The sequence below is a fragment of the Protopterus annectens genome, chromosome 1.part0 (genome assembly GCF_019279795.1).
Source record: "Protopterus annectens isolate FY-2018-M chromosome 1.part0, PAN1.0, whole genome shotgun sequence".
NCBI classification, from domain to species: Eukaryota; Metazoa; Chordata; order Ceratodontiformes; family Protopteridae; genus Protopterus; species Protopterus annectens.
The window spans coordinates 1056578426-1056599272 of NC_056725.1; the positions used below are offsets into that span (position 1 = coordinate 1056578426).

The 20847-nt window shown below is 40.7% G+C and overlaps 1 protein-coding gene across 1 annotated transcript in view; it reads right to left on the reverse strand.

Annotated features, from left to right (window-relative positions):
- LOC122799665 overlaps positions 1–20847 on the reverse strand; it is a 1990791-nt gene that overhangs the window by 550250 nt on the left and 1419694 nt on the right. Inside the window, exon 40 of the mRNA XM_044068913.1 lies at positions 13212–13350. Coding sequence (XP_043924848.1) covers positions 13212–13350 — 139 coding nt within the window. The remainder of the gene's footprint in view (positions 1–13211; positions 13351–20847) is intronic.

A 20847-nucleotide genomic window follows, 5' to 3' on the forward strand; every position in this document is an offset into this window, starting at 1 on the left:
AAATATGCAAGCACTATAAGCCTTTAACCAGAAATTCCCAGCTCAGAAGGGCAGAGTCCAGCCTCTCCTCCCACAAGAGTGCAGACCATGAACCTTCTTAATGTAAAATAATTGGCCTGAAGCCCAAGTGCTTAAACCAGAACTAATACACTTTTAGAATAACAGACACTGAGCCCTCAATCAGCAGTTCCTAACTTAGAAGGATGTAAGCTACCTGTCCTGCCACCACAGTGCAGGCCACAAACTTTCCTAATGTAAAACAACTGGTCTGAAGCCCAACTGCTTAATCCAAAAGACTTAGAATGATAGCTACACTTTAATCAAGTTACTACCAAGCAGTAATAAATACAACTGAATACTTTAAAGAATTCCTGGATTAGTGCTCAAGTTATACAAACAAAGCTAGATTCAGCAGGCCTGGATCTAGTCTATGCTACAGCAAACAAGGTGTACCAATTTCAGTAAGAAGCAGTTCAAATATGCAGGCACTATAAGCCTTTAACCAGAAATTCCCAGCTCAGAAGGGCAGAGTCCAGCCTCTCCTCCCACAAGAGTGCAGACCACGAACCCTCTTAATGTAAAATAACTGGCCTGAAGCCCAAGTGCTTAAACCAGAATTAATACACTTTTAGAATAACAGACAATGAGCCCTCAATCAGCAGTTCCCAACTTAGAAGGATGTAAGCTACCTGTTCTGCCACTACAGTGCAGACCACAAACCTTCTTAATGTAAAACAACTGGTCTGAAGCCCAAGTGCTTAAACTAAAAGGCTTAGAATGAGTAAAACCAAGCAGTGATAAATACAATTGAATACTTTTAAGATGATGCAAAAGCAAAATAAAGTAGGAAGAAACATAAATACAGTAAAAGCAGATAAATTTTTTTTTTTTTTTTTTTAAGTGGAAAGAGAGAAAGGAGTAGTAGAAACTAAGCTGATTGGCCTTCTCAAATGTTCTCCCTGCACTGGGTAGAATGAGGTAATGACACTAGACTGGGAGGAGGGTCCCAGATCAAATTTACACTAGGGGCGGGCAACTGCAAATCCACCAACTATAAAAACACTATACCAACACGAAGGGAGGGTGGGAAACAAACTGCAGAAATGTTTCTCACAGCTGAAAAGCAGCAGTGAGCCTTTAAATGAAAGTTTTAAACAGCTAAAGGAGCCTCTAGAAAAAAGAGTTTAACTGCAACAAGTTATCAGAAACAAACAACCCAGCAGATGCTTAATAAAAGTGGACAATTTCCAGTTAATACCTCACACACAGTGAAACTAGCTAGAAAAATACACAGTACACAAAATGCTATAAATAACAAAGAAATAAAGAACAAAATAAACAAAAAACAGGATACTTAATGTAATATATTATAGCTCCGAATTTCCTCAGTGTCCTTCCTTCGATCAAGCTCAGTGTGAAATGGCAGAACACTCACAACTTAACTTCTTAGGTAACAGAAAGTTGAAACCTGAGACAGTTTTTAAGAAAGAAATCTCTAAAGAACCAATGAGGTGCTTAGTCTAAGCTGCAGTCCAGGTGACCTCAGTCAGCCAACGACCTCAAACAATTCTCTCTCACTGAAATGCCTGATGGCTTTGGCTAAACCAAGATGTTCCTGAATATGTGCTCAGAGACACAGCCTCCACAAACACTAGGCCAAACTACAAGCCTGAATATGGAAATGCTACAAATATCCGCACTACTTAGAACAAACTGCAGAAATGTTTCTCACAGCTGAAAAGCAGCAGTGAGCTTTTAAATGAAAGTTTTAAACAGCTAAAGGAGCCTCTAGAAAAAAGAGTTTAACTGCAACAAGTTATTAGAAACAAACAACCCAACAGATGCTTAATAAAAGTGGACAAGTTCCAGTTAATACCTCACACAAAGTGAAACTAGCTAGAAAAATACACAGTACACAAAGTGCTATAAATAACAAAGAAATAAAGAACAAAATAAACAAAAAACAGGATACTTAATGTTATATATTATAGCTCCGAGTTTCCTCAGTGTCCTTCCTTCGATCATTGTCCATCTTGTCTGTTATTCTCACATGTGGGTTGGATCCTATATGTCAGATCCATCTCGGCCAATACTCCAGCTTGAGGTATTCAGCAAAGCTTGTGGGCCTCATTCTTTACCTATAATGCGTTCCCCTAGTTACCTCAGGACTTGTCAGCCCTCCTGCAGCCCATAAAAGGATTTCCATGGTAGCAAATTGCTGACGTATAGAAAATGGATATACCTAAATTATAAAATTAGAAGCAGACTGAGGAGGGTATGTTCTCTGAGGCTATATGGCTCTGCTGAATACCTGTTTGTTAACTAGTCTAGGGGGAGGAGGGAGGGTTGTGAGAATAAAGGACGAGATGGACAACACACATGGAATGTTATGGTAAGAACATAACTTCTTTACATGATGTTGTCAACCGCGCCTTTATTCTCATGTGTGGGACCACATCCCAAGCAACTACACTCTTGGGTGGCTCATGGGAGAATATTCTTCAGAACCACAGAACCAAAGGAGGCTCTACTCCTAGAGGCCAAATCCACTTTGTAATGGGTAATGAAGGTATGAGGTCTTGCCAAGTAGCCGCTGCACATATTATCCAACGGCAGTCTAGTCTGAAAGGCAGCAGACATGGCCAGAGATCTAGAGGAATGGGCTTTAGGAACATTAGAATGGGGGTTCTTTTTAGAATTGTAAATGTGGGATATGCATGATGAAAGTCATCTGGATAATGTGGCTTTTGAAACTGGTTTACCTTTCCATGTATCAGAATATGAAATTAAAAGCTGGTCTGCTTTCCTGAATTCTGAAGTTCTGTGTAAATAGAAATGTAATTGTCTATGAAATTCTAGAAGATGCAAGGAATACTTTCCTTTGTTTTGAAATTTGGGAAAGAAAACTGGGAGGTCTATCGACTGGTTAAAGGCTTTTTCTGACACAACCTTGGGTAGAAAGGATTGATTAGTGTGTAACGACACTCTATCTTTGTGAAAGATTAGGTAAGGGGGTTTAATGGACAAGACCTGCAACTTGGACAGCCTTCTGGCTGAAGTAATTGCTACCAAGAACAGGGTTTACCATGAGAGATATTTCATATCACATGTGGCTGAGGGCTCAACCAGGGGGAAAAATAATGTTGGATCAGATGAAATTTAGATCCCAAGGGGCATTGAGTGTTTATATGGAGGCCTTAGCATAACAGTGCCTTTCAAACCATTCACAGAAATAAAAATAAAAATTGCTTGAACAAAGAGGTGTCAATTAAAAATATACATGCTTAAGGGACCACAGCTCACAAATAATAAGCAATAACATTGCGGATGATAAACTTGGAAGCAAGTAAAAACTCATCTGATCTACAGCAAAAATTACAAGCTACTTTCTCAAAGCTCTGCACTTCGACCCATAACAATAGACAATGGTAAATCCAACAAAATCCAATGTCATGATATTTATCACAAGTCAGACATTATATGATCTCTCTCCTCTTAAAATACTAGACAATAATGGCAATGAACTACCCAACAGTACCAACAAAAACATCTTAGACTAACTATCTACCCCTCACTTAACTTTTCCAAGCATACAAATAGGGTAGTCAGTAAAACCTTCAGTAAAAACAACTATGCTATAGGTTCATAGGTAGGTACTAGGCTATCAGCCCAAGAGCCTACATAAGCCTAGCCAACAAGGTTCCCTGGCTTACGCCACCCAAGAAAGGTATTTTCCTGTGCCACTGTTGAGCAGAGACACAGAAGTGATCCCCGGGGTGTATTTCCTATTTCCCATCCACTCATCAAGATTTTTCTTGAAAAGTGCTACTGAAGAACTTTGCTTGACATAGATGGGTAGCCTGTTCCAGAGTATGGGAAGTCTCTGGGACAGGAAGCTATCCCTCCAAAATGTCCTGTTTACTGTGATGACAAGGTTTAGGTCCCTACAGTGTGTAGCTCAGAGGGATTGGGATTTCTTTAGGTGTAGCATGTCCAACAGCTCTGCGTTTGACATAGCTTTATATGTTAGGCAGAGATCACCTCGGAGTAGGCGATATGCTACGGAGTAAAGCTGGAGTTTTTTGAGGCGGTCAGTGTAGGGCATTTGTTTGAGGCCAGTAATCCTCTTTGTGAGGTACTTCTGTGGCCTTTCCAGCTGCTGCAGATGTCTTGTGAGGTACATTCCAAAAGGGGCGTTGTACTCTATAATGGGTCTAATGAGTGTAGAGTAGAGGGGAACAATGACCTCTTTTTTCCTGGATGAGAACCCTTTTATGATGAGGTGTGCCATTGTAGAAGGGCTTCCTGACTACTGTGGTGATGTGACTATCAAAGGAGAGACTACTGTCCACCTGGGTCCCAAGGTCTCTTATCACACATTCAGTGTTAAGTAAATTGTTGCCTATGTGGTAGTTCATGAGTACAAAGTTTTTACCAAATGGTATGACACTGCACTTTTTGGCATTGAGCTTGAGGCCATGGCTCTGACACCAGGCATCTGTCTCAGTGAGGCCCTTCTGTAGGATGTCCACATCATTTGGGGACTTGACTATGGCTCCTAGTTTGCAGTCATCTGCGAACTTCGTTAGCCAGATGCCTTCTATGTTAGCCTATACTTCAGAGAAGTAGATACCAAACAGGAGAGGTCCCAGGACAGAACCATGTGGTACTCCACTTGTCACTGCTTTGAGGTCAGATTTGGAGTCTGCAACTTTTACAGTGTGGGTTCTGTCAGTGAGCCAGTTGGCAACCCATCTTGTGGCGTAGGGATTTATACCTAGTTTAGTGAGTTTAGCTGTAATTCCAGAATGGGGGATGGTGTCGAAAGTCTTGGGGAGGTCAAGATAGGCTGTGTGAACCACCTTACCCTCATCTACGGCTTTGGTGACTGCCTCAAAGTCGTCGATCAGATTCAGGAGCCATGAGCTGCCTTTCACAAACCCGAACTGGGTGGGATCCAGAGTTTGGAGGTTACCAATGTCTTTGTTTATGAATTCCATGATGATACGTTCCATGGCCTTGCAGACCAGGCTCATCAGGCTAATAGGTCAGTAGTTCCCGGGATCAGTGGTGGCTCCCCCTTTGTGGAATGGGATAACTGTTGCTGTGCGTCTTTCAGTAGGCACAAAGCCTGATGTGAGGCTATTATTGAACATGGTGCTTAAGTGGGGAGCCAGTTCATTCTGAAGTTCGTGTAAAACTCAGCCTGGTATGCTGTCCAGTCCCATGGATACTGTGTTTTTGGCTTTAGAGAGTGCAGCTTTTACCTGTGTAGCTGTGATTACAGGGACTCTGCATTCTTCCTGTATACATATGGGCCCTTTAGAGGGTGAGGGGGGTAAAGTTAGCACTAAACCTGTCTGCCAAGATGGTGGCAATATCAGTTGGTTCTGTAATTTTTGTGCCTTTGTGCTGTAACTCAGAGCAGATCTGGGTGTTGCCATTGAGATTCTTGACATAGCTATAGAATGCTATGTGGTTGTCCTTAGAATTAGTGGTGATTTTGTTTTCGTAGCTAGCTTTGGAGGATCTTATAAGGGATCTCAGCTTCTTACTGAGGCTGACCAGGGAGCTCCTCCACTCATAGGTTCATAGGTTCATAGGTTCGTACTAGGCTATCTGCCCTAGGGCATCCACAAGCCTAGCCAGAGTGTGTGTGGCTTTCACCACCCCTTAGGATGAGAATACTATGCTGTTTTAGGGTTTAGTTTACTGTGCCTCTGTCTAGTAGTGACACAGAGATGACCCCCGGGGTAAACCTACAATCTCCCATCCACTCGTCGAGCTTTCTCTTGAATAGAGTCAGTGAGGGGCTCTGCCTAACATGGACTGTGATTCTGTTCCAGAGTGTAGGGAGCCTCTGGGTTATGAATCTGTCCCTCCAGCACATCCTATTTATTTCTGTGTTGAGGTTTAAGTCTCTTGTTCTCATGGCTCTGATGGATTTGGATTTTCTGAGGTGGAGCATGTCCATTAATTCCGGACTGGACATGGCCTTGTACGTCAGGCACAGATCACCTCTGAGTAGGCAGTATGCGACTGACTAGAGCTGGAGTTTTTTCAGTTGGGCAGCATATGACATATGTTTAAGACCCTTTATCCTCTTGGTGAGGAACTTTTGGGGTCTTTCCAACTGCTGCAGGTGTCGGGTGAGATACATCCCAAATGGGGCATTGTACTCAATCATTGGCCTGATAAGAAAAGAGTACAGGGGCACAATGACCTCTCTTGATCTAGATGTGAAACCCTTCATGATAAGGTGGACAATATAGAAGGTCTTCCTAACCACTTTGGCAATGTGAGTGTCAAATGAGAGGTTACTGTCAACCTGGGTCCCCAGGTCCCTGATTACCTCTTCCGTACTTAATGGATTACCACCTATGTGGTAATTTGTCGGTATCTTGTTTTTCCCAAAGGGTATGACTATACATTTTTTGGCGTTCAGCTTAAGGCCATGGCTCTGGCACCAATTATCCATTTCTATGAGGCCTTTCTGAAGGATGTTTGTGTCCGCTGGAGTATCAATTATGGCGCCCAGTTTGCAGTCATCTGCGAACTTTGTCAGCCACAATCCTCCTATGTTTGCCTATACCTCGGAAAAATAAATGCCGAACAAGAGGGGTCCCAGGACTGAGCCCTGTGGGACACCGCTTGTGACTGGCTTAGAGTCTGACATAGCTCCAGCAACTCTGACCCTGTGGGTTCTGTCCTTGAGCCAGTTTGCAACCCATCTTGTGACATATGGGTTTACATTTAAGCTGGTGAGTTTGTCTATGATGCCCGAGTGGGGTATTGTGTCAAAGGCTTTTGCAAGGTCAAGGTAGGCTGTGTGAACTACCTTACCCTCATCAATGGCCTTAGTGACTGTTTCAAAAAAGTCGACCAAATTCAAAAGGCAGGATCTGCCCTTGACAAAGCCAAATTGGGTAGGATCCAATGTCTGTAGGTCCCCAATGTCTTTGTTTATGAGTTCCATAATGATCCTCTCCATAGCTTTGCAGACCAGGCTCGTCAAGCTTATGGGGCGGTAATTTCCAGGGTCCCTAGAAGCACCGCCTTTGTGAAGTGGGACCAATGTTGCCGTACGCCACTCTTTGGGTACGTATCCTGTAGTAAGGCTAAGGTTAAACAGCAGCCTTATGTGTGGGTTTAGTTCCTCTTGGAGTTCATGTAGTACACAGCCCGGGACACCATCCGGTCCCATTGATGCTGTGTTTTTAGCTTTAGAGAGGGTGTCTCTCACCTGGGCATCTGTGATGTTAGGGAGGCTACACTCTGCTGGGATAGTTATTTCTCCTTTTGGGGGGGAGGAGAAATTTGCACTGAACCTGTCTGCCAGAATGTTGGCAATGTCAGTGGGTTCAGTGTATTTTGTGTCATTTTGGACTAACTCTGAGCATATCTGGGAGTTTCCACCCAGGTTTCTAACATAGCTAAAGAAGGCCTTGTGATTGTCTTTTGTGTCTTTTGCAATTTTTCTCTCAAAGTTGGCCTTGGATGATTTTATGAGTGATCGTAGTTTTTTGCTAGTACTGATCAGAGATGCCTTCCCTTTTAGGGATTTTGCTCTGTCATGTAGTAGCTTCCTCATCCTGTTGTAAAGTTTGTTTATGGCTGGGGTCCACCAGACCGGGTGCCTGCCTTTGGGGGAATGGGTCTTGGTTTTATTTGGGATTGCATGATCCATGCATTCTTGAAGGTGCCCATAGAAGGCATTTGCAAAGGATTCAGCAGTGTTGGTTGTGGTTTCCACTGGCCCAGGGGCCTTGAAGGATACCACTTCAGTCTTAAGAAGTGTGAAGTTGGCTTTTGAGAAGTTCTTCACTGTGGTCTTTTGTGCAAGGGGTGGGGGCGGGATGTGGATTTCCAGTGAGATTAATTTATGGTCTGATCTTACCAAAGACGGATATACTTCCGGTGTGGAGCATTTTGTCCCCATGTTTGTGATGATCAGGTCTAGTATATTGGCTCCTCTTGTGGGAATGGTGACTAGTTGTTCCATTGCATTTGAGTTTATGAATTCTAGGAACCTTTGGGCTAGGGTGTTGGGGCTTGAGTAATGTTCCCACTCTATGTTTGGGTAGTTGAAGTCTCCCAAAATGATGGTATTTGGAGAGACATTCATACTCTCCAGTGTCTTCAGGAAGGCTGTGTGGGGTTCCGGAGTTTGAGAGGGTGGTCTGTAGCATGCTACAAACTGTAAGGCAGTTTTGCCTATGGTTAGTTGCACCTGGATAGTCTCCGATGCTTCGTGCGTTGCCACTAACCTGGAGGTGTGGGTATCTTTGATGAAAATGGATACTCCCACTCCTTTTGTGGTTCGGTCCAAGTTTTGGGGCCGGAAAGCATGATATGAGGTAAAACCTGATAGTGCTGGGGTGCTCTCAGGAGCCTTGAACCAGGTTTCAGTCACTGCACAGACATCAATGTTCTCCATACTGAGGAGGGCTTCGAGGGCGTGCATCTTGAGGTTTAGACTTCTGGCATAGAGCAGCATTACCCTTAGTTTTTTTCCACTTGTGTTTTCTAGGGAGGTAGGTTTGTCATTCGAGCCTTGCCTAAAAAAGGCACTATGGGGATGGCAAGAGCCTTGGCCAATATCCGGAAGCCCAGGGGTGACAGGTGCAAGCCATACCTTGCGAAGCAGCGTGGCTTGTCAAGCATGTCATCCCAAGCAGACAGACATTGGATCCCCTTAGAATGACACCAGTAATTAAGCCAATTGTTAAAACTGATCATTTTGTCTTTGTACTGTGGCATCATTCTTGGTGAGGGTAAGATGCTGCTCAGGGTCAGGGTCATACCGGCCTGGGCTACATAATCAGAGAGCTCCTCTATGTCTCTTTTCATGTAGTCCAGGGAGGTACGTCTCAGGTCGTTCACACCGGCATGTACAATGACTGAGTCATATTTGTACTTGCTGTGGAGTGACCTGAGTGCTTGTGTTATGTGGCGGATTCTAGCTCCCGACAGGCAGCTTACTGTGACCTTTTCCTTGTTCAGTCTGGTAAGCGGGACGTCAGTGTGTCTGACTATGGAGTCACCTATTACAAGTGTGTCTGGCATGTTGTTTGGCCTTAAGGACTGTGACTGTTTAGCACACTGACTTTGTGAACTATGTGTTGCATGTGCTATGTCTTGAGGTGGTGGTTGCTTGGGTGTCTGCTTTGGAGGCCTCTGTTGTTTTGGTAGATTTTTAATCAGCCTCTGAGTATGTTTTTGTGTGTTTATGTGTTTGGTTTGCAGTTGTGATAGTTCTATGTGAGACTGGGTTTGTGGTGTGCGTGGTTACCTTCTCCTCCTGACTGGTCTTGCCAGTACTGAATTGAGAGAGCTCAGCCTCCAGTTTGGCTATATAGTTGCATCTCTCGCATATATTTGTATTTGTTGGGAGGAGGAGAGGGTTGTTCAGGTACATGAGGCAATTGTAACATTGCCTCAAGATTCCCAGATTCACCAGCTGAACAGGAGAGGATGCCAGCAACTGACCCTTCGACATGCTAGAAATAGTGAAAAAGATTGCTGTGTAACTGAGTCAGAAAGGACCTATAGGGAAATGGGTACTCAAGGGAATTTAGGTGAATGAAGTACTTTCTTTTGTTTAAGAGTGCTTTACCTGTGTAAAAAATGCTTTAGGAGCAAGTGCTGAGCTTTTCAGATAGAGTATAGGCTGTTCAGATTGCAAGTAGGACAGTTCTAAGGGAAAAATTGAAGAGCAGACATGGTATTTTACTCTCTTTTGCAACAGTTTCTTCCTTCTGTTGTACAGGTTGTTTATGGCAGGGGACCACCAGATTGGCTTCCTTTTTTTGGAGGATAGCATCTTGGTTCTGTTTGGGACAGCATGATCCATGCACTCGTGTAAGTGCTTATAGAGTGCATTTGTGTAGGATTCAGCAGTTGTAACTGTATTGTTCATCTGTATGGATGTCATGAAGTTCACCACTTCTGTCTTAAGAAGCATGAAGTTGGCTTTGGAGAAATTTTTTACCGTGGTTTCCTTAATGGGGGTGGGGGGGGTGTGGATATCAAGGGTGATTAGCTTATGGTTGAATCAGACCAATGAGGAGTTGACTTTAGGTGTGGAACTCATGTTGGTAATGACTAAGTCTAGGATATTGTTGCCCCTGGTGGGGGTGTGGATAAGTTGATCCAGGGCATTGGAGTTTATAAATTCCAGAAAGCGTTGAGCTAAGGAGTTGTTACATGAGTAGTTTTCCCAGTTAATGGTGGGGTAGTTGAAGTCACCCATTATTAGGGTGTTTGGTTGAACCCTAATATTTTCCAGTACATCAAGAAAAGAGGTGTGGGAATCCTGGGGCATGGTGGGGGATCTGTAGCAAGCTACAGTTTGTATTTCAGTTTTGCCCAGAGTTAGTTGCACTTGGATAACCTCGGATGCATTATGCTGAGCAACTAGCCTGGAGGTGTGGATATCCTTAATGAATATGGACACACCTCCGCCTTTGGTGTTTCGGTCCAGGTTACATGGCCGAAAAGTGTGGTATGAGTTATAGCCTGGTAGTGCAGGGGTGCTCTCTGGAGCCCTGAACCAGGTCTCAGTCACTGCACAGAATTCAGTGTTTTCCATTTTAAGTAGTGCCTCGAGTGAGTGCATTTTGAGATTTAGACTTCTAGCATTGAGTAGCATTACCCTCAGTTTTTGCTTGCCTGGTTCCTATAGAACAACAAATCTACTGTCACCAAGTGTGTATCATACTCTGTCTATAAATGTGTTTATTCCAAAATTTGAATATGGCCTCCCACTGTTAACAGTACAGTCTCGTTTCAACACACATAAATTACAGACTGCTGTTATCAAGATATGCAGATTTGCTTTATTTGCAGAATCTCACAGCCATCACTGTGACTTATTTAAAAGGTTTAAATGGCTACTTATCAATGGTAGACCCAATATTCTTCTTAGCATCTTCATTTTCAAAATCTTAACACAGGCCCAGTGTCCACTCTTAAAAAAATGTAAACTTCAAATAAGACAGCAAACCTACATCCTTAGTTAGAGAGAACAGTAAAAACATCTGTCTTGTCAGACCACATTTTATAACCACACGTGGTGAAACAGCCTTCTCTAAGATAAACACTTCCTTATGGAATAATCTCCATACTGATATGCTAAATAACAAAAATAAATAGCTAAATAAATAAAATAAAAAATAAAACTTGCAGCTCTTTAAAACTATTTTAAAACTATAGGTACACCTTGCAAATGATGCAGCCTGCTCATGCATTTTTGCTAATAGTTAAATCATATTAACTTAAGTGCCACTACCTATGTATTTTCTGTATTTAGTACTTGTTATCAGGTAAAGTAAGAAAAATATGTTAAAAATATTAATCTGAGTGCCACCACCTATGTATTTTCTGTATTTAGTACTTCCTATCAATTAAAGTGTAAAAAAACATATCAACCATATCTATTTCTGTTCTGAGCTTATCTACTTCTATTGTGCATTATTTGTCCTGTTTTGTTTTACATACTGATATTGTATAATGCAATCATTGTTTTCCTCTGTACTCTGTGTTTCTATAAAAATGTCTACCTTTCATATGCCACAGCTCATTGCGGGAAAGAGTCTGCTGACTAGCAAACTTACAGTTAGTAAACTGTAATAAACAAATACATGAAGGTTCATGCTTCAAAAAGTACAAAAGTGTGTTTAATGAACTGAAAAGTAATGATGACAAGCTGTTGAACTAGAATGCCCTTTTTCCTTTTTGTATTTTATTTTTGGTCCCCTTGGACTTCATGTTTACTGGCCAGGCCCCCACTACCCCATGTCCAATCTGGGTCTACCAGCTACTCTCCAACCCCCCTGAACTTATCACATTTTTTTCACCATGGCCAGCTCTGGACCCTGTGGGTGCCTTGGGAGCTCTGCTCATCTGGGGGGATTTTTTTTTTTTTATATGACCTACCCACTCACTTTCCTCAGCCCCATGCTCACTGATTCCATCCAAGGGCTACTCTCCTCTTTGGACCTTGCCTCCCCTTAGGGACCATATCAAACAGTGCCCTTCCACCTTGGATGGGCATGGCAATCCCTTCCCTGCTGCTCTATCAGTCGCCTGAGCCACTAACTGAACGTGGGTCGGCTAACCATAGTTATAGCTTTAACCCTCTATGTAGCATACTCTTTTCCAAGTCAAAATGTAGTCTTGAAATCACTTTTAAATACTCAAAAGGTATCCTATTTAATAAGTTTATCAATTGTTGGGGTCAATAATACTGCACCATAAAAAAGCATCATAAGTAAAAATGATCACCTACACAGTAACAATATAAAGGTTCAGTTGTTTGATAACATGAGTATGTTGTATTGTGACAGGGAATGGAATCTTAGGCCATTCTTGTGCTATATTCATTCATCCACCTTCTACAAACAATTACCTTGTTGCTGTACACCTGAACTTTGTACAACCTATATGTATGTGTTCCTACACACACACACAGACACACACATAAGTATGTGTGTGCGTGTGTATGTGTATGCATGCATGTATATATATATATATATATAGAGAGAGAGAGAGAGAAAGAGAGAGAGATTATTTCACAGTTTTTGGTAGTCTGCTGATTTTTCCACCCTGCTGAAAGCTTGAAATCATTCCATGGGTCTTATCCCAAAAAAGAATGTTCTTGGTTTACCCAGAGTGGCCTACAAATAGCAGATTAAGTAAAATTACATTAAAATTAAACTAAGTCCAGTTCTTCCCCTGAAGAAATAACTTCTAGCAAACTGCAAAATTTGATCCAAATCTGCTGAATAGAATTTATCAGCAAAATAACCTTGCAAACATTTGTGATTTCTTCCCATTTAGTAATGACCACAAATTCCACATTGCACTTAAATAAGAGGGCAAATGGAAGCCAAAAGCCCCCCCTCCCATTTAAAAGTGTTCCATCCTTCTTGGACTAGTGGCAATTCAGTAACCTAAAGTAAACATCATCCTTATCAAGTTTTTCTTAAAGGTATGGACAGCAACCATATTAATTAAAAAAAGTTTTATCAAGTTATAACATTAACTCTACATGCATGCAAACACACGCACATGTGCACACCATATGGATGCACAACACACACACACACACACACACACACACACACACACACACACACACAAAATAACATGCAAGTGGTCACAAAAAAACATTTATTTTTCCATGAAAGTTAAAATACAACAGGCACTACCTGTCGAGATTTTATGTCTACTTCTGAAGCTCCTTTTGGTGCAGGTACTGTCTGAGAATCTGAAATCAGTCCTTCATACTCATCTTCTTTTCCCAGTTGCCTAGATATAACCTTCATGGTAGGAAACAGGATTTCAGTTCTGCAAGAAACATGATTGCCTATGAGTTCTGTTTACAAATGAAGTTGTGTTTATTTTTTAAATAAACAAACTAGACAGATGAAACATTCAAGCAGACCCTCTTCAGCTCTGTCATGAGCCACTAGTAGACAGCAGAACATATATTAAACATCAGATAATACAAAATTAAAATTTAACATAAATAAACATAAGTGGGATGAAAAATCTTAGAGCAGCTACAGTGGAAAGGTGTATACTCCATGACTTCTCTTTCTCACTCCCCAGATCATTCAAATGTTTCAATTTATAATGGAAACAACTCCACCTAAACACAGACACAGATAGAAACCAAAACTTTTCCAGGGAATTTAATACCTACTTGTTTCTTGTCTTTTCTTTTAAAGGGCTACCAGGCTATTGCCATTAAAATAATAATAATAACAAAAACAGCAATATTTCCTGCCTAGGGTCGAGACATGCGTGAATGGGCGTACCTTCGTTGAAGGTTGTGCGTCAGAGCTGGCAACTCGGCATGTAAAAATCTACTGCCAATCATTAGTGGACTGAAGTTCCGCTGTGACGACCCCTAACCGGGAAAAGCCGAAAGACACAACAACAACAACAAGGGTCTCCCAGTAGCCCTAAGGGTAACATTATGTCACTTTACTCATAAAATTCAGTTTAGGCACTGCCAAGCAATATCACTGTGATTCGTGACCTCTGCCCTAATCTTGCCTGTAATCTGATAAGGATTAGCAGCCAACCAGAACTCATGGATAGAATACCTAACTGTATCAGACATACTACCATCCATCCATCCATAACCCCTTTTCCCATTTTTGCACATGGAGTTGGAGTGTCACTTCACCAATGACAATCATCTACAGCCACGGTTTACACTGCCGGGTGGCTAGCCCTGACGCAGTAATTCTTCCACAACACATACTTGCATGCACACTCGCACCTATGGCCAGTTTAGAGTGTCCAATCCACCTACTGTATGTCTTTGGAATGTGCAGAATATAGTACAGCCACGTAATAAATTTAGGATGGGATTCAGGGGACCATAATGATGCTGTCCAGTAACTCAAAAAGTATAAAAGTAGAAAAGCATAAAGCTACCTAAAGGGTTGCCAGTACCCACTGAGGCTGGTATGATTACTATGTTTTGAAGTAAACTTTTCCTTACAACAACTGAAGCTTAAACACAAAGCTTGGAAAATGATGAAGCAGCTTTGAAATTCTGAGAAACAAATTTACATTTTTCTGATGTTCAGAACACCAGAGGAAACATCACTGCTCCCCCACTTGCACAAGAATGTTTCCTCAGGAATTTAAGCAATCTTTGCTTTCTCCAAGTTTATTTTGAACAGAACCTATAAACTTCCATCAAGCATATTTGAAATTCAAAGAAAATATTAGATTATCTACTGCAAAAACCCTGTTAGGTGAGAACTCAATTCCTTCATGTCCGAAAAGGAACTAGGACTGTCCAGGACTTAACTTTTTTCTACCTCAGACCCACCAAATTTGGGACTCTAACACACCCATTTCCCATGATAATCACTGCAGGTTGGTGCTTTTAAATGGATAGTCAAAGTTTGGGCTGCAAGTCCCTGCAGCCAAGGGCTAAAGTTTTCATGATCAGTATAACACACACTGCTCTGGAGCTCAGGTGCTGGAGGTGTGGTCTGCTTGATTGATTTTCTCCCTTGGAGACAAAAAATATTGCAAAAGTTCCTACTTCTAGAATAGTTCAATCTGTGGCAAGAATACATGAAATACCATTATGTTATAATAGTGCCAGTATCCAAAGTAGGTACAAGTTACCTTGAAGCTTATGAGTTTAAATGGTGCTGGTTACACTCTTATCTATAAGGGGTAGGTTATGTAACATAAATGCGTAGGCCTTTGAACTGTAGGCTGCAGAACTGGTATGGGCTTAGGGCAAATCACGTGTGCAAGCTGTAATGGTTGTATTGCATTATAGCAAACATGTCCCACTGACAGCAGTGGTTGTATAGCACCGCAACAAGCATGTTGTGCAGTTTGCAGTGATTGTAAGACGTTATACACATATTCCAAAGGCTAAAAAAGAACACACATTCCAAAGGCTACAGTGGATGTATGGCATTACAACAAACATGTTGTGTAGGCTGAATCAGTTGTATGGCTTTATAACAAACAGCATGTTCCACTGACTGCAGTGGTTGTATGGCATTACAACAAATCATAAATGGCTACAGTGGTTGTATGGCTTTCATAACAAACATCATGTTGTGCAGGCGGCAGTGAACCTGCAGGGGACCTACTGCATTACAAGTAACAATATAGGTAGTATCAGGGTTACACTACATGCTACGACTGGGTAACACAAGGATGCCATGTTTGCAGCTTTCTATAATTAAAGTACTGTAATTTATGTCAGTAGGACAAGTATTCTTCTCAGATTTTGTCTCAAACTAATTATTTGCCATGAGTCACCCATATGTGGAGATGATCTGCACCTCTGCGGTGGTCATGCAATGACACACCTGTTTACTTTTGTTTTCGTTCCATCATGTAAGACTTACTAAGCTGCTTTCATAATTTCTGTAGTTTAAACTTGTATTGTGCAAACAATAAGCTATTGTCTGTGCACATAACCGCACCTTTAATTCTGCTTCCTGCAGTGCTCATGTCAGTCCTCACATTCCCTCCTCAAAATGGAAACAAAGACAGACTGTAATACATCTGCAGTAGACACCGCATTTTGTATTCCTTTGGATTTCTAAGCAGAATGTCGAGCTGCGGCCTTTGACACTCCTTTACTCCAGACATTATCCTCCCGCTTCAACAACTGGTCTGTCCTGATACAGAATTATTAAGTGACATCTGCTAGTCAGTGATTACCCCTGCAATAAATGTTTCTGCATAGGCTCTCAGCTGAACAGGTGTCATTTTCTAAGCCACTGCATATTTTTACCCGACATTCCATGACCTCCGAGATTATTCTATATGGCGGTGGTCAAATGGTCTTCTTACTGCATTTGGAGTGTGTGGGAGGACAAACTACCTGCGGGGGGGGGGGGGGGGGGCTTATGAACTGAAAAGAAATGCTCTTTTCGACATCCCCCCATCGGATAAAGGAAACATTTTTGTCAGCTTTGTTTTTTTTGTACTTTCAGATACCAAGGCTCCCTCTCCTTCAGAAATAGTATTCTGCCAACATTCTCCTCTCATACTATCTGCCCTCCCATAGTTTCACATCCGTCTATCCACTTCTGCTAACTAACACTGATCTGTTTTATTTTTTTCATCATGTCCCTTGTTTGCATGTGTATCCCTGTATATAGAAACTCTACAATGCTTTTTTTACCTCCATCTTCTTTTAGATATTACCTGACACCAAATGTGGGTATATCTCTCTGTTCAGGAATTGGTATACTTAGCCTGTACTTTTCATGCTTGATTATGACACAGACAACCCTTCCACAAAAGGTTTCAGCAGCTCATTCTGTATGTCTTTGATTGGTCCTCTAACACATTTACTCTGTAGTCTGACCCTGTCAATACAAACATCATATATCCATAGGTCCTCCTCCGTTCTTGTCAGTTCCAGTGTCTGTGGGCATCTGGAGGGAGTGGTGTATGCTTCCTGCATTCTCCATTCTTTGGAAAGGATCACACACACACACACACACACACACACACACACACACACACACACACACACACACACACACATGCACACACACACACACACAATACACACAACACACGCACACACAGTTTAAAAAACTTATACCAGGAAGCTTTACTTAAGATATATGTTTAAGGAACACAGTGAACAGAATATTACTATGAACAATACTATGGGTTCATCTAGTACAAATATGCTTAAGAAAAAAGTTGTTTTAACCCTCCACTTCACCACATCATAGCAACCTTTGAGAACATTTGTACACAAGAAATGTTCAAGTTATATAGACAGAGTAAGAAACAATTTTATAACCTATGTCCGGGTGAAATTAAATTATTAAATAATTTAAGAACAAATAGTAACATCAGGATTATTAAATCAGATAAAGGTGGAGGAATTGTATTGGTAAATAAAATGGACTATAATTGTAACAATCTAGCAATGTTACATGATGAAGACAGATATGAGGCTATCTCTAAAAACGAGTTAAACATAGCGCAAAATTCATCTAATGATTGAGGACAGTCTACTTCAAGGAAATATTAATGAGGTGGTTTTCAACTTCTTACTTAATGAACATCCAGTTACACCAATAGTTTTTTGGCATTCCTAAAGTACATAAGAATATCATGGATCCACCATATAGACTAATAATTTCCTATAGATATAGCATGACTTATTCTCTGGGTAATATTTGTTGACAGATTGGTGAGAAACGCTTTGATACCCATAGATCACATTATAAAGGATTCATGGGATTTTTTATCTCGTCTCACCAGTGAACTGTATTCAGATGTATGTTGTTTCTCAACTACTGATGTATGTAATGTTTTCACCTCTATCCCCCATTATGTTGGTCTGGAGATGTGTTTTGAAGCCTTACGAGAAAAAAACACCTTGAATAACACATTGTTTCATTTTATAATGTTATTGATGGATGCAATATTAAAGAATCATTTTTTCATTTTTGAAGGGGAACACTTCAGACAGGCATCAGCGGTAGCTATGGGCACAAGTTGTACCTCTTTATTCACCAATTTGGTGATGTATAGTTGGAAGAAACAATATATATTAAACAGTAAATACAGGCAAGAATGGTCTATATACATCAGATTTCTCGATGACATCTTTATCCTGTGGAAGAAAGATGGGGTGAATTAAGAATTTGAGGAGTACATAAATGGTGTATGTGATTATTTCAAATTTACTTCCTCACATAGTGACAACACTATAAATTATTTAGATGTTACAATAACTAAAGATGTCGAGAATAGATGTTTCACTTCTGTTATATATATAGGAAACCCACCTTTTCCAATGACTATTTGGAATATAATAGTAATCACCCCTATTATATGAAGAAGAACATTGTCAAGGGACAATTTATAAGGGTGGCACGCAGGAGATGGAAGTTGTGAAAGAACTATTTTTGGAAAGGGGTATCTAAAACAACTGGTTGACAGTATGTTTAAATTGGTGATGGAAAACTGGGGAGAAAGGTACAAACCCTTATTGGGGAACAAACGAGAAAGGGCTCCTAGCAGGAGGTTATGAAAATTCAAAGGTATTGACATACGGAGGTTTAAGTAATCAAGTGAAAAGGGTTCTGAACAAAAACTGGATTATTTTTAAGACAAATAGTGATTTGGAACTAGTTATGGGTAATAAACCAAGCTTTGAACATCGAACTAACGTAAATCTAAATTTTTATTATAACACTCAGTAACCCCAAGAAGTATTAGTGAAAGGGGTACAAGTAGATGTGGATGTTGCAATTTTTGTAAATATATATTAAAGGACTCAGTTTTAAATATAGGAAAACCACCTATAATAATAAGAACATTAGTAGGCAATTGTGGATCTAGGGGCATTGTTTACATTGCTATATGTAATGGTTGTAAAAGTTTTTATATAGGGAAAACAAAGAGGACCTTACGGAAAATAATTTATGAGCATATATATGCTACAAGACAGATGAATATAAACAATGCGCTCTATAGACACCTGGAAAATAATTCTGTATGCAATGGGCTTCTGTTTAGGATTCTGGAAATTTTGGAAAGATCACCTAGAGGGGGTGATTGGGGTAATAAGCTTGAAAGAGCTGAAGTGAATTGGCAACTTAGATATAATGCCACCCAGCCCCCAGGCATTAATGACCATCTTTCTATTATGCCAATTTTAAAATGCAGAGCATTAGAATTATAAACAGAGATTTTACAGTATAATTTGTTTTGTTGTTTTTACAGTGTATATGTGGCTAAAAAATATTTTTGTACAACATGAAAGTAATTAATGTACTAAATCATTTAGATGTTACATATTTTAAAGAGAAGTGAATGGATTAATGAGAACGGTGTTATATATTTAAATGTATGCAAATTTCTTTAGATTAATTGGGCATTTAGGCTAGCAATAGGGTATTTATTTGAACATGGATTCTAAGTTGTTAATTAGTTCTGATGATGTCCAGGGTTACTGGATAAAAGCACTTGACTGTATTGTGATTTTTTATGATTTTACAATAAACCATGTTGTCACAAAAGTGGACAGGGGTTATTCCTACAGGACTGCTGCTAAGCTGGGCTTGAAGGTGTTTATTGCTGTATTTGTGTGGTTTGTGCCTTTCTGTACACAATTTACTCCTGCAGACAGTACATACAACACATCTTGGGTGCCCTTTCTGTGACTTCTTCCTATTGGCTAAGAACATCGGGATGGTACCTTCTCAGGTCACTGTTCACCAGAGGAGATGTGTGTCAGTAGCATCAGACACTGCACTGCCAAGACTGTACAGGTGTATAAGCAGCATTGCAAAAGAGTCCACTGCATTTATTAATATAAATATGGGGCCTTGTGAAATTTATTCATTGCAATATTGTAATGATACATGTTTGAGTTGAGCATTTTTCTGTTATGTGGGACCATGTACATGTCCGTATCTCCTCTTACCACTTAGGCCATGATCAAGATAGGACCACTCCTGTAGTTCTTAGCAGAAGTGTACTATAATGCCAGTATACGTAGCAGTTTTTAGAGGAGGTAAATAAGGACTCTTTTTGATACTTATTTTTGCAGGATGCATTTCCTTGAGGGAGCACAGCAGGACAGCAATGTGGATGGGAAATGTTAGTACCGCTTATGTATATGTTCTTTGACTGTCTGACACTAGCCGAAGTAAAGACTGTGTATGTATTCCTTCAACACAAACTATAATGAGGGTACATTCTGAATCAGTACACCTGTAGGTCCTACACACACACATATATATATATATATATATATATATATATATATATATATATATACATATATCTGTGTACCTGCATAACACATTCTGCAACACAAACACACCTCTTTCTCCTACTTAAGAAGGCAGCTGCTATGTCAGTGAAGTACTTATACCCTTGATAGGGTCATGTTTACATGTACAGGTGCTGCACTTGTCTCATATAATCCTTCCATAGGTAAACTTCTGTACTTTCAAAGTCATGACACAGCGAAGTTCAGCCAGTCACACTCATAGCATTGGTGATAGTCAAGTTGAGTATTGTAGCAGGTCAGTGCCAGTGGCTGCCAGGTGCAGGCTTAGTATGGCATTTGTTCATTGTCACCCTCTTTCTTTGGACTGGCCAGAAGTACCATAGTATGAGAAGTACACAAACACTATCCACGGGTATGAGCAGTATGTATGGCTCACAGACATACATTAATGCCACATGCCTGCAGCATACAGGGGACCCAAAGATTATATCAGGGTGGCTTTATGATAGTCACTGATGTGCTTATCCTTATATTTTCCTTTCTCTCAGTAAACAAGGAAAATACATGGTTTT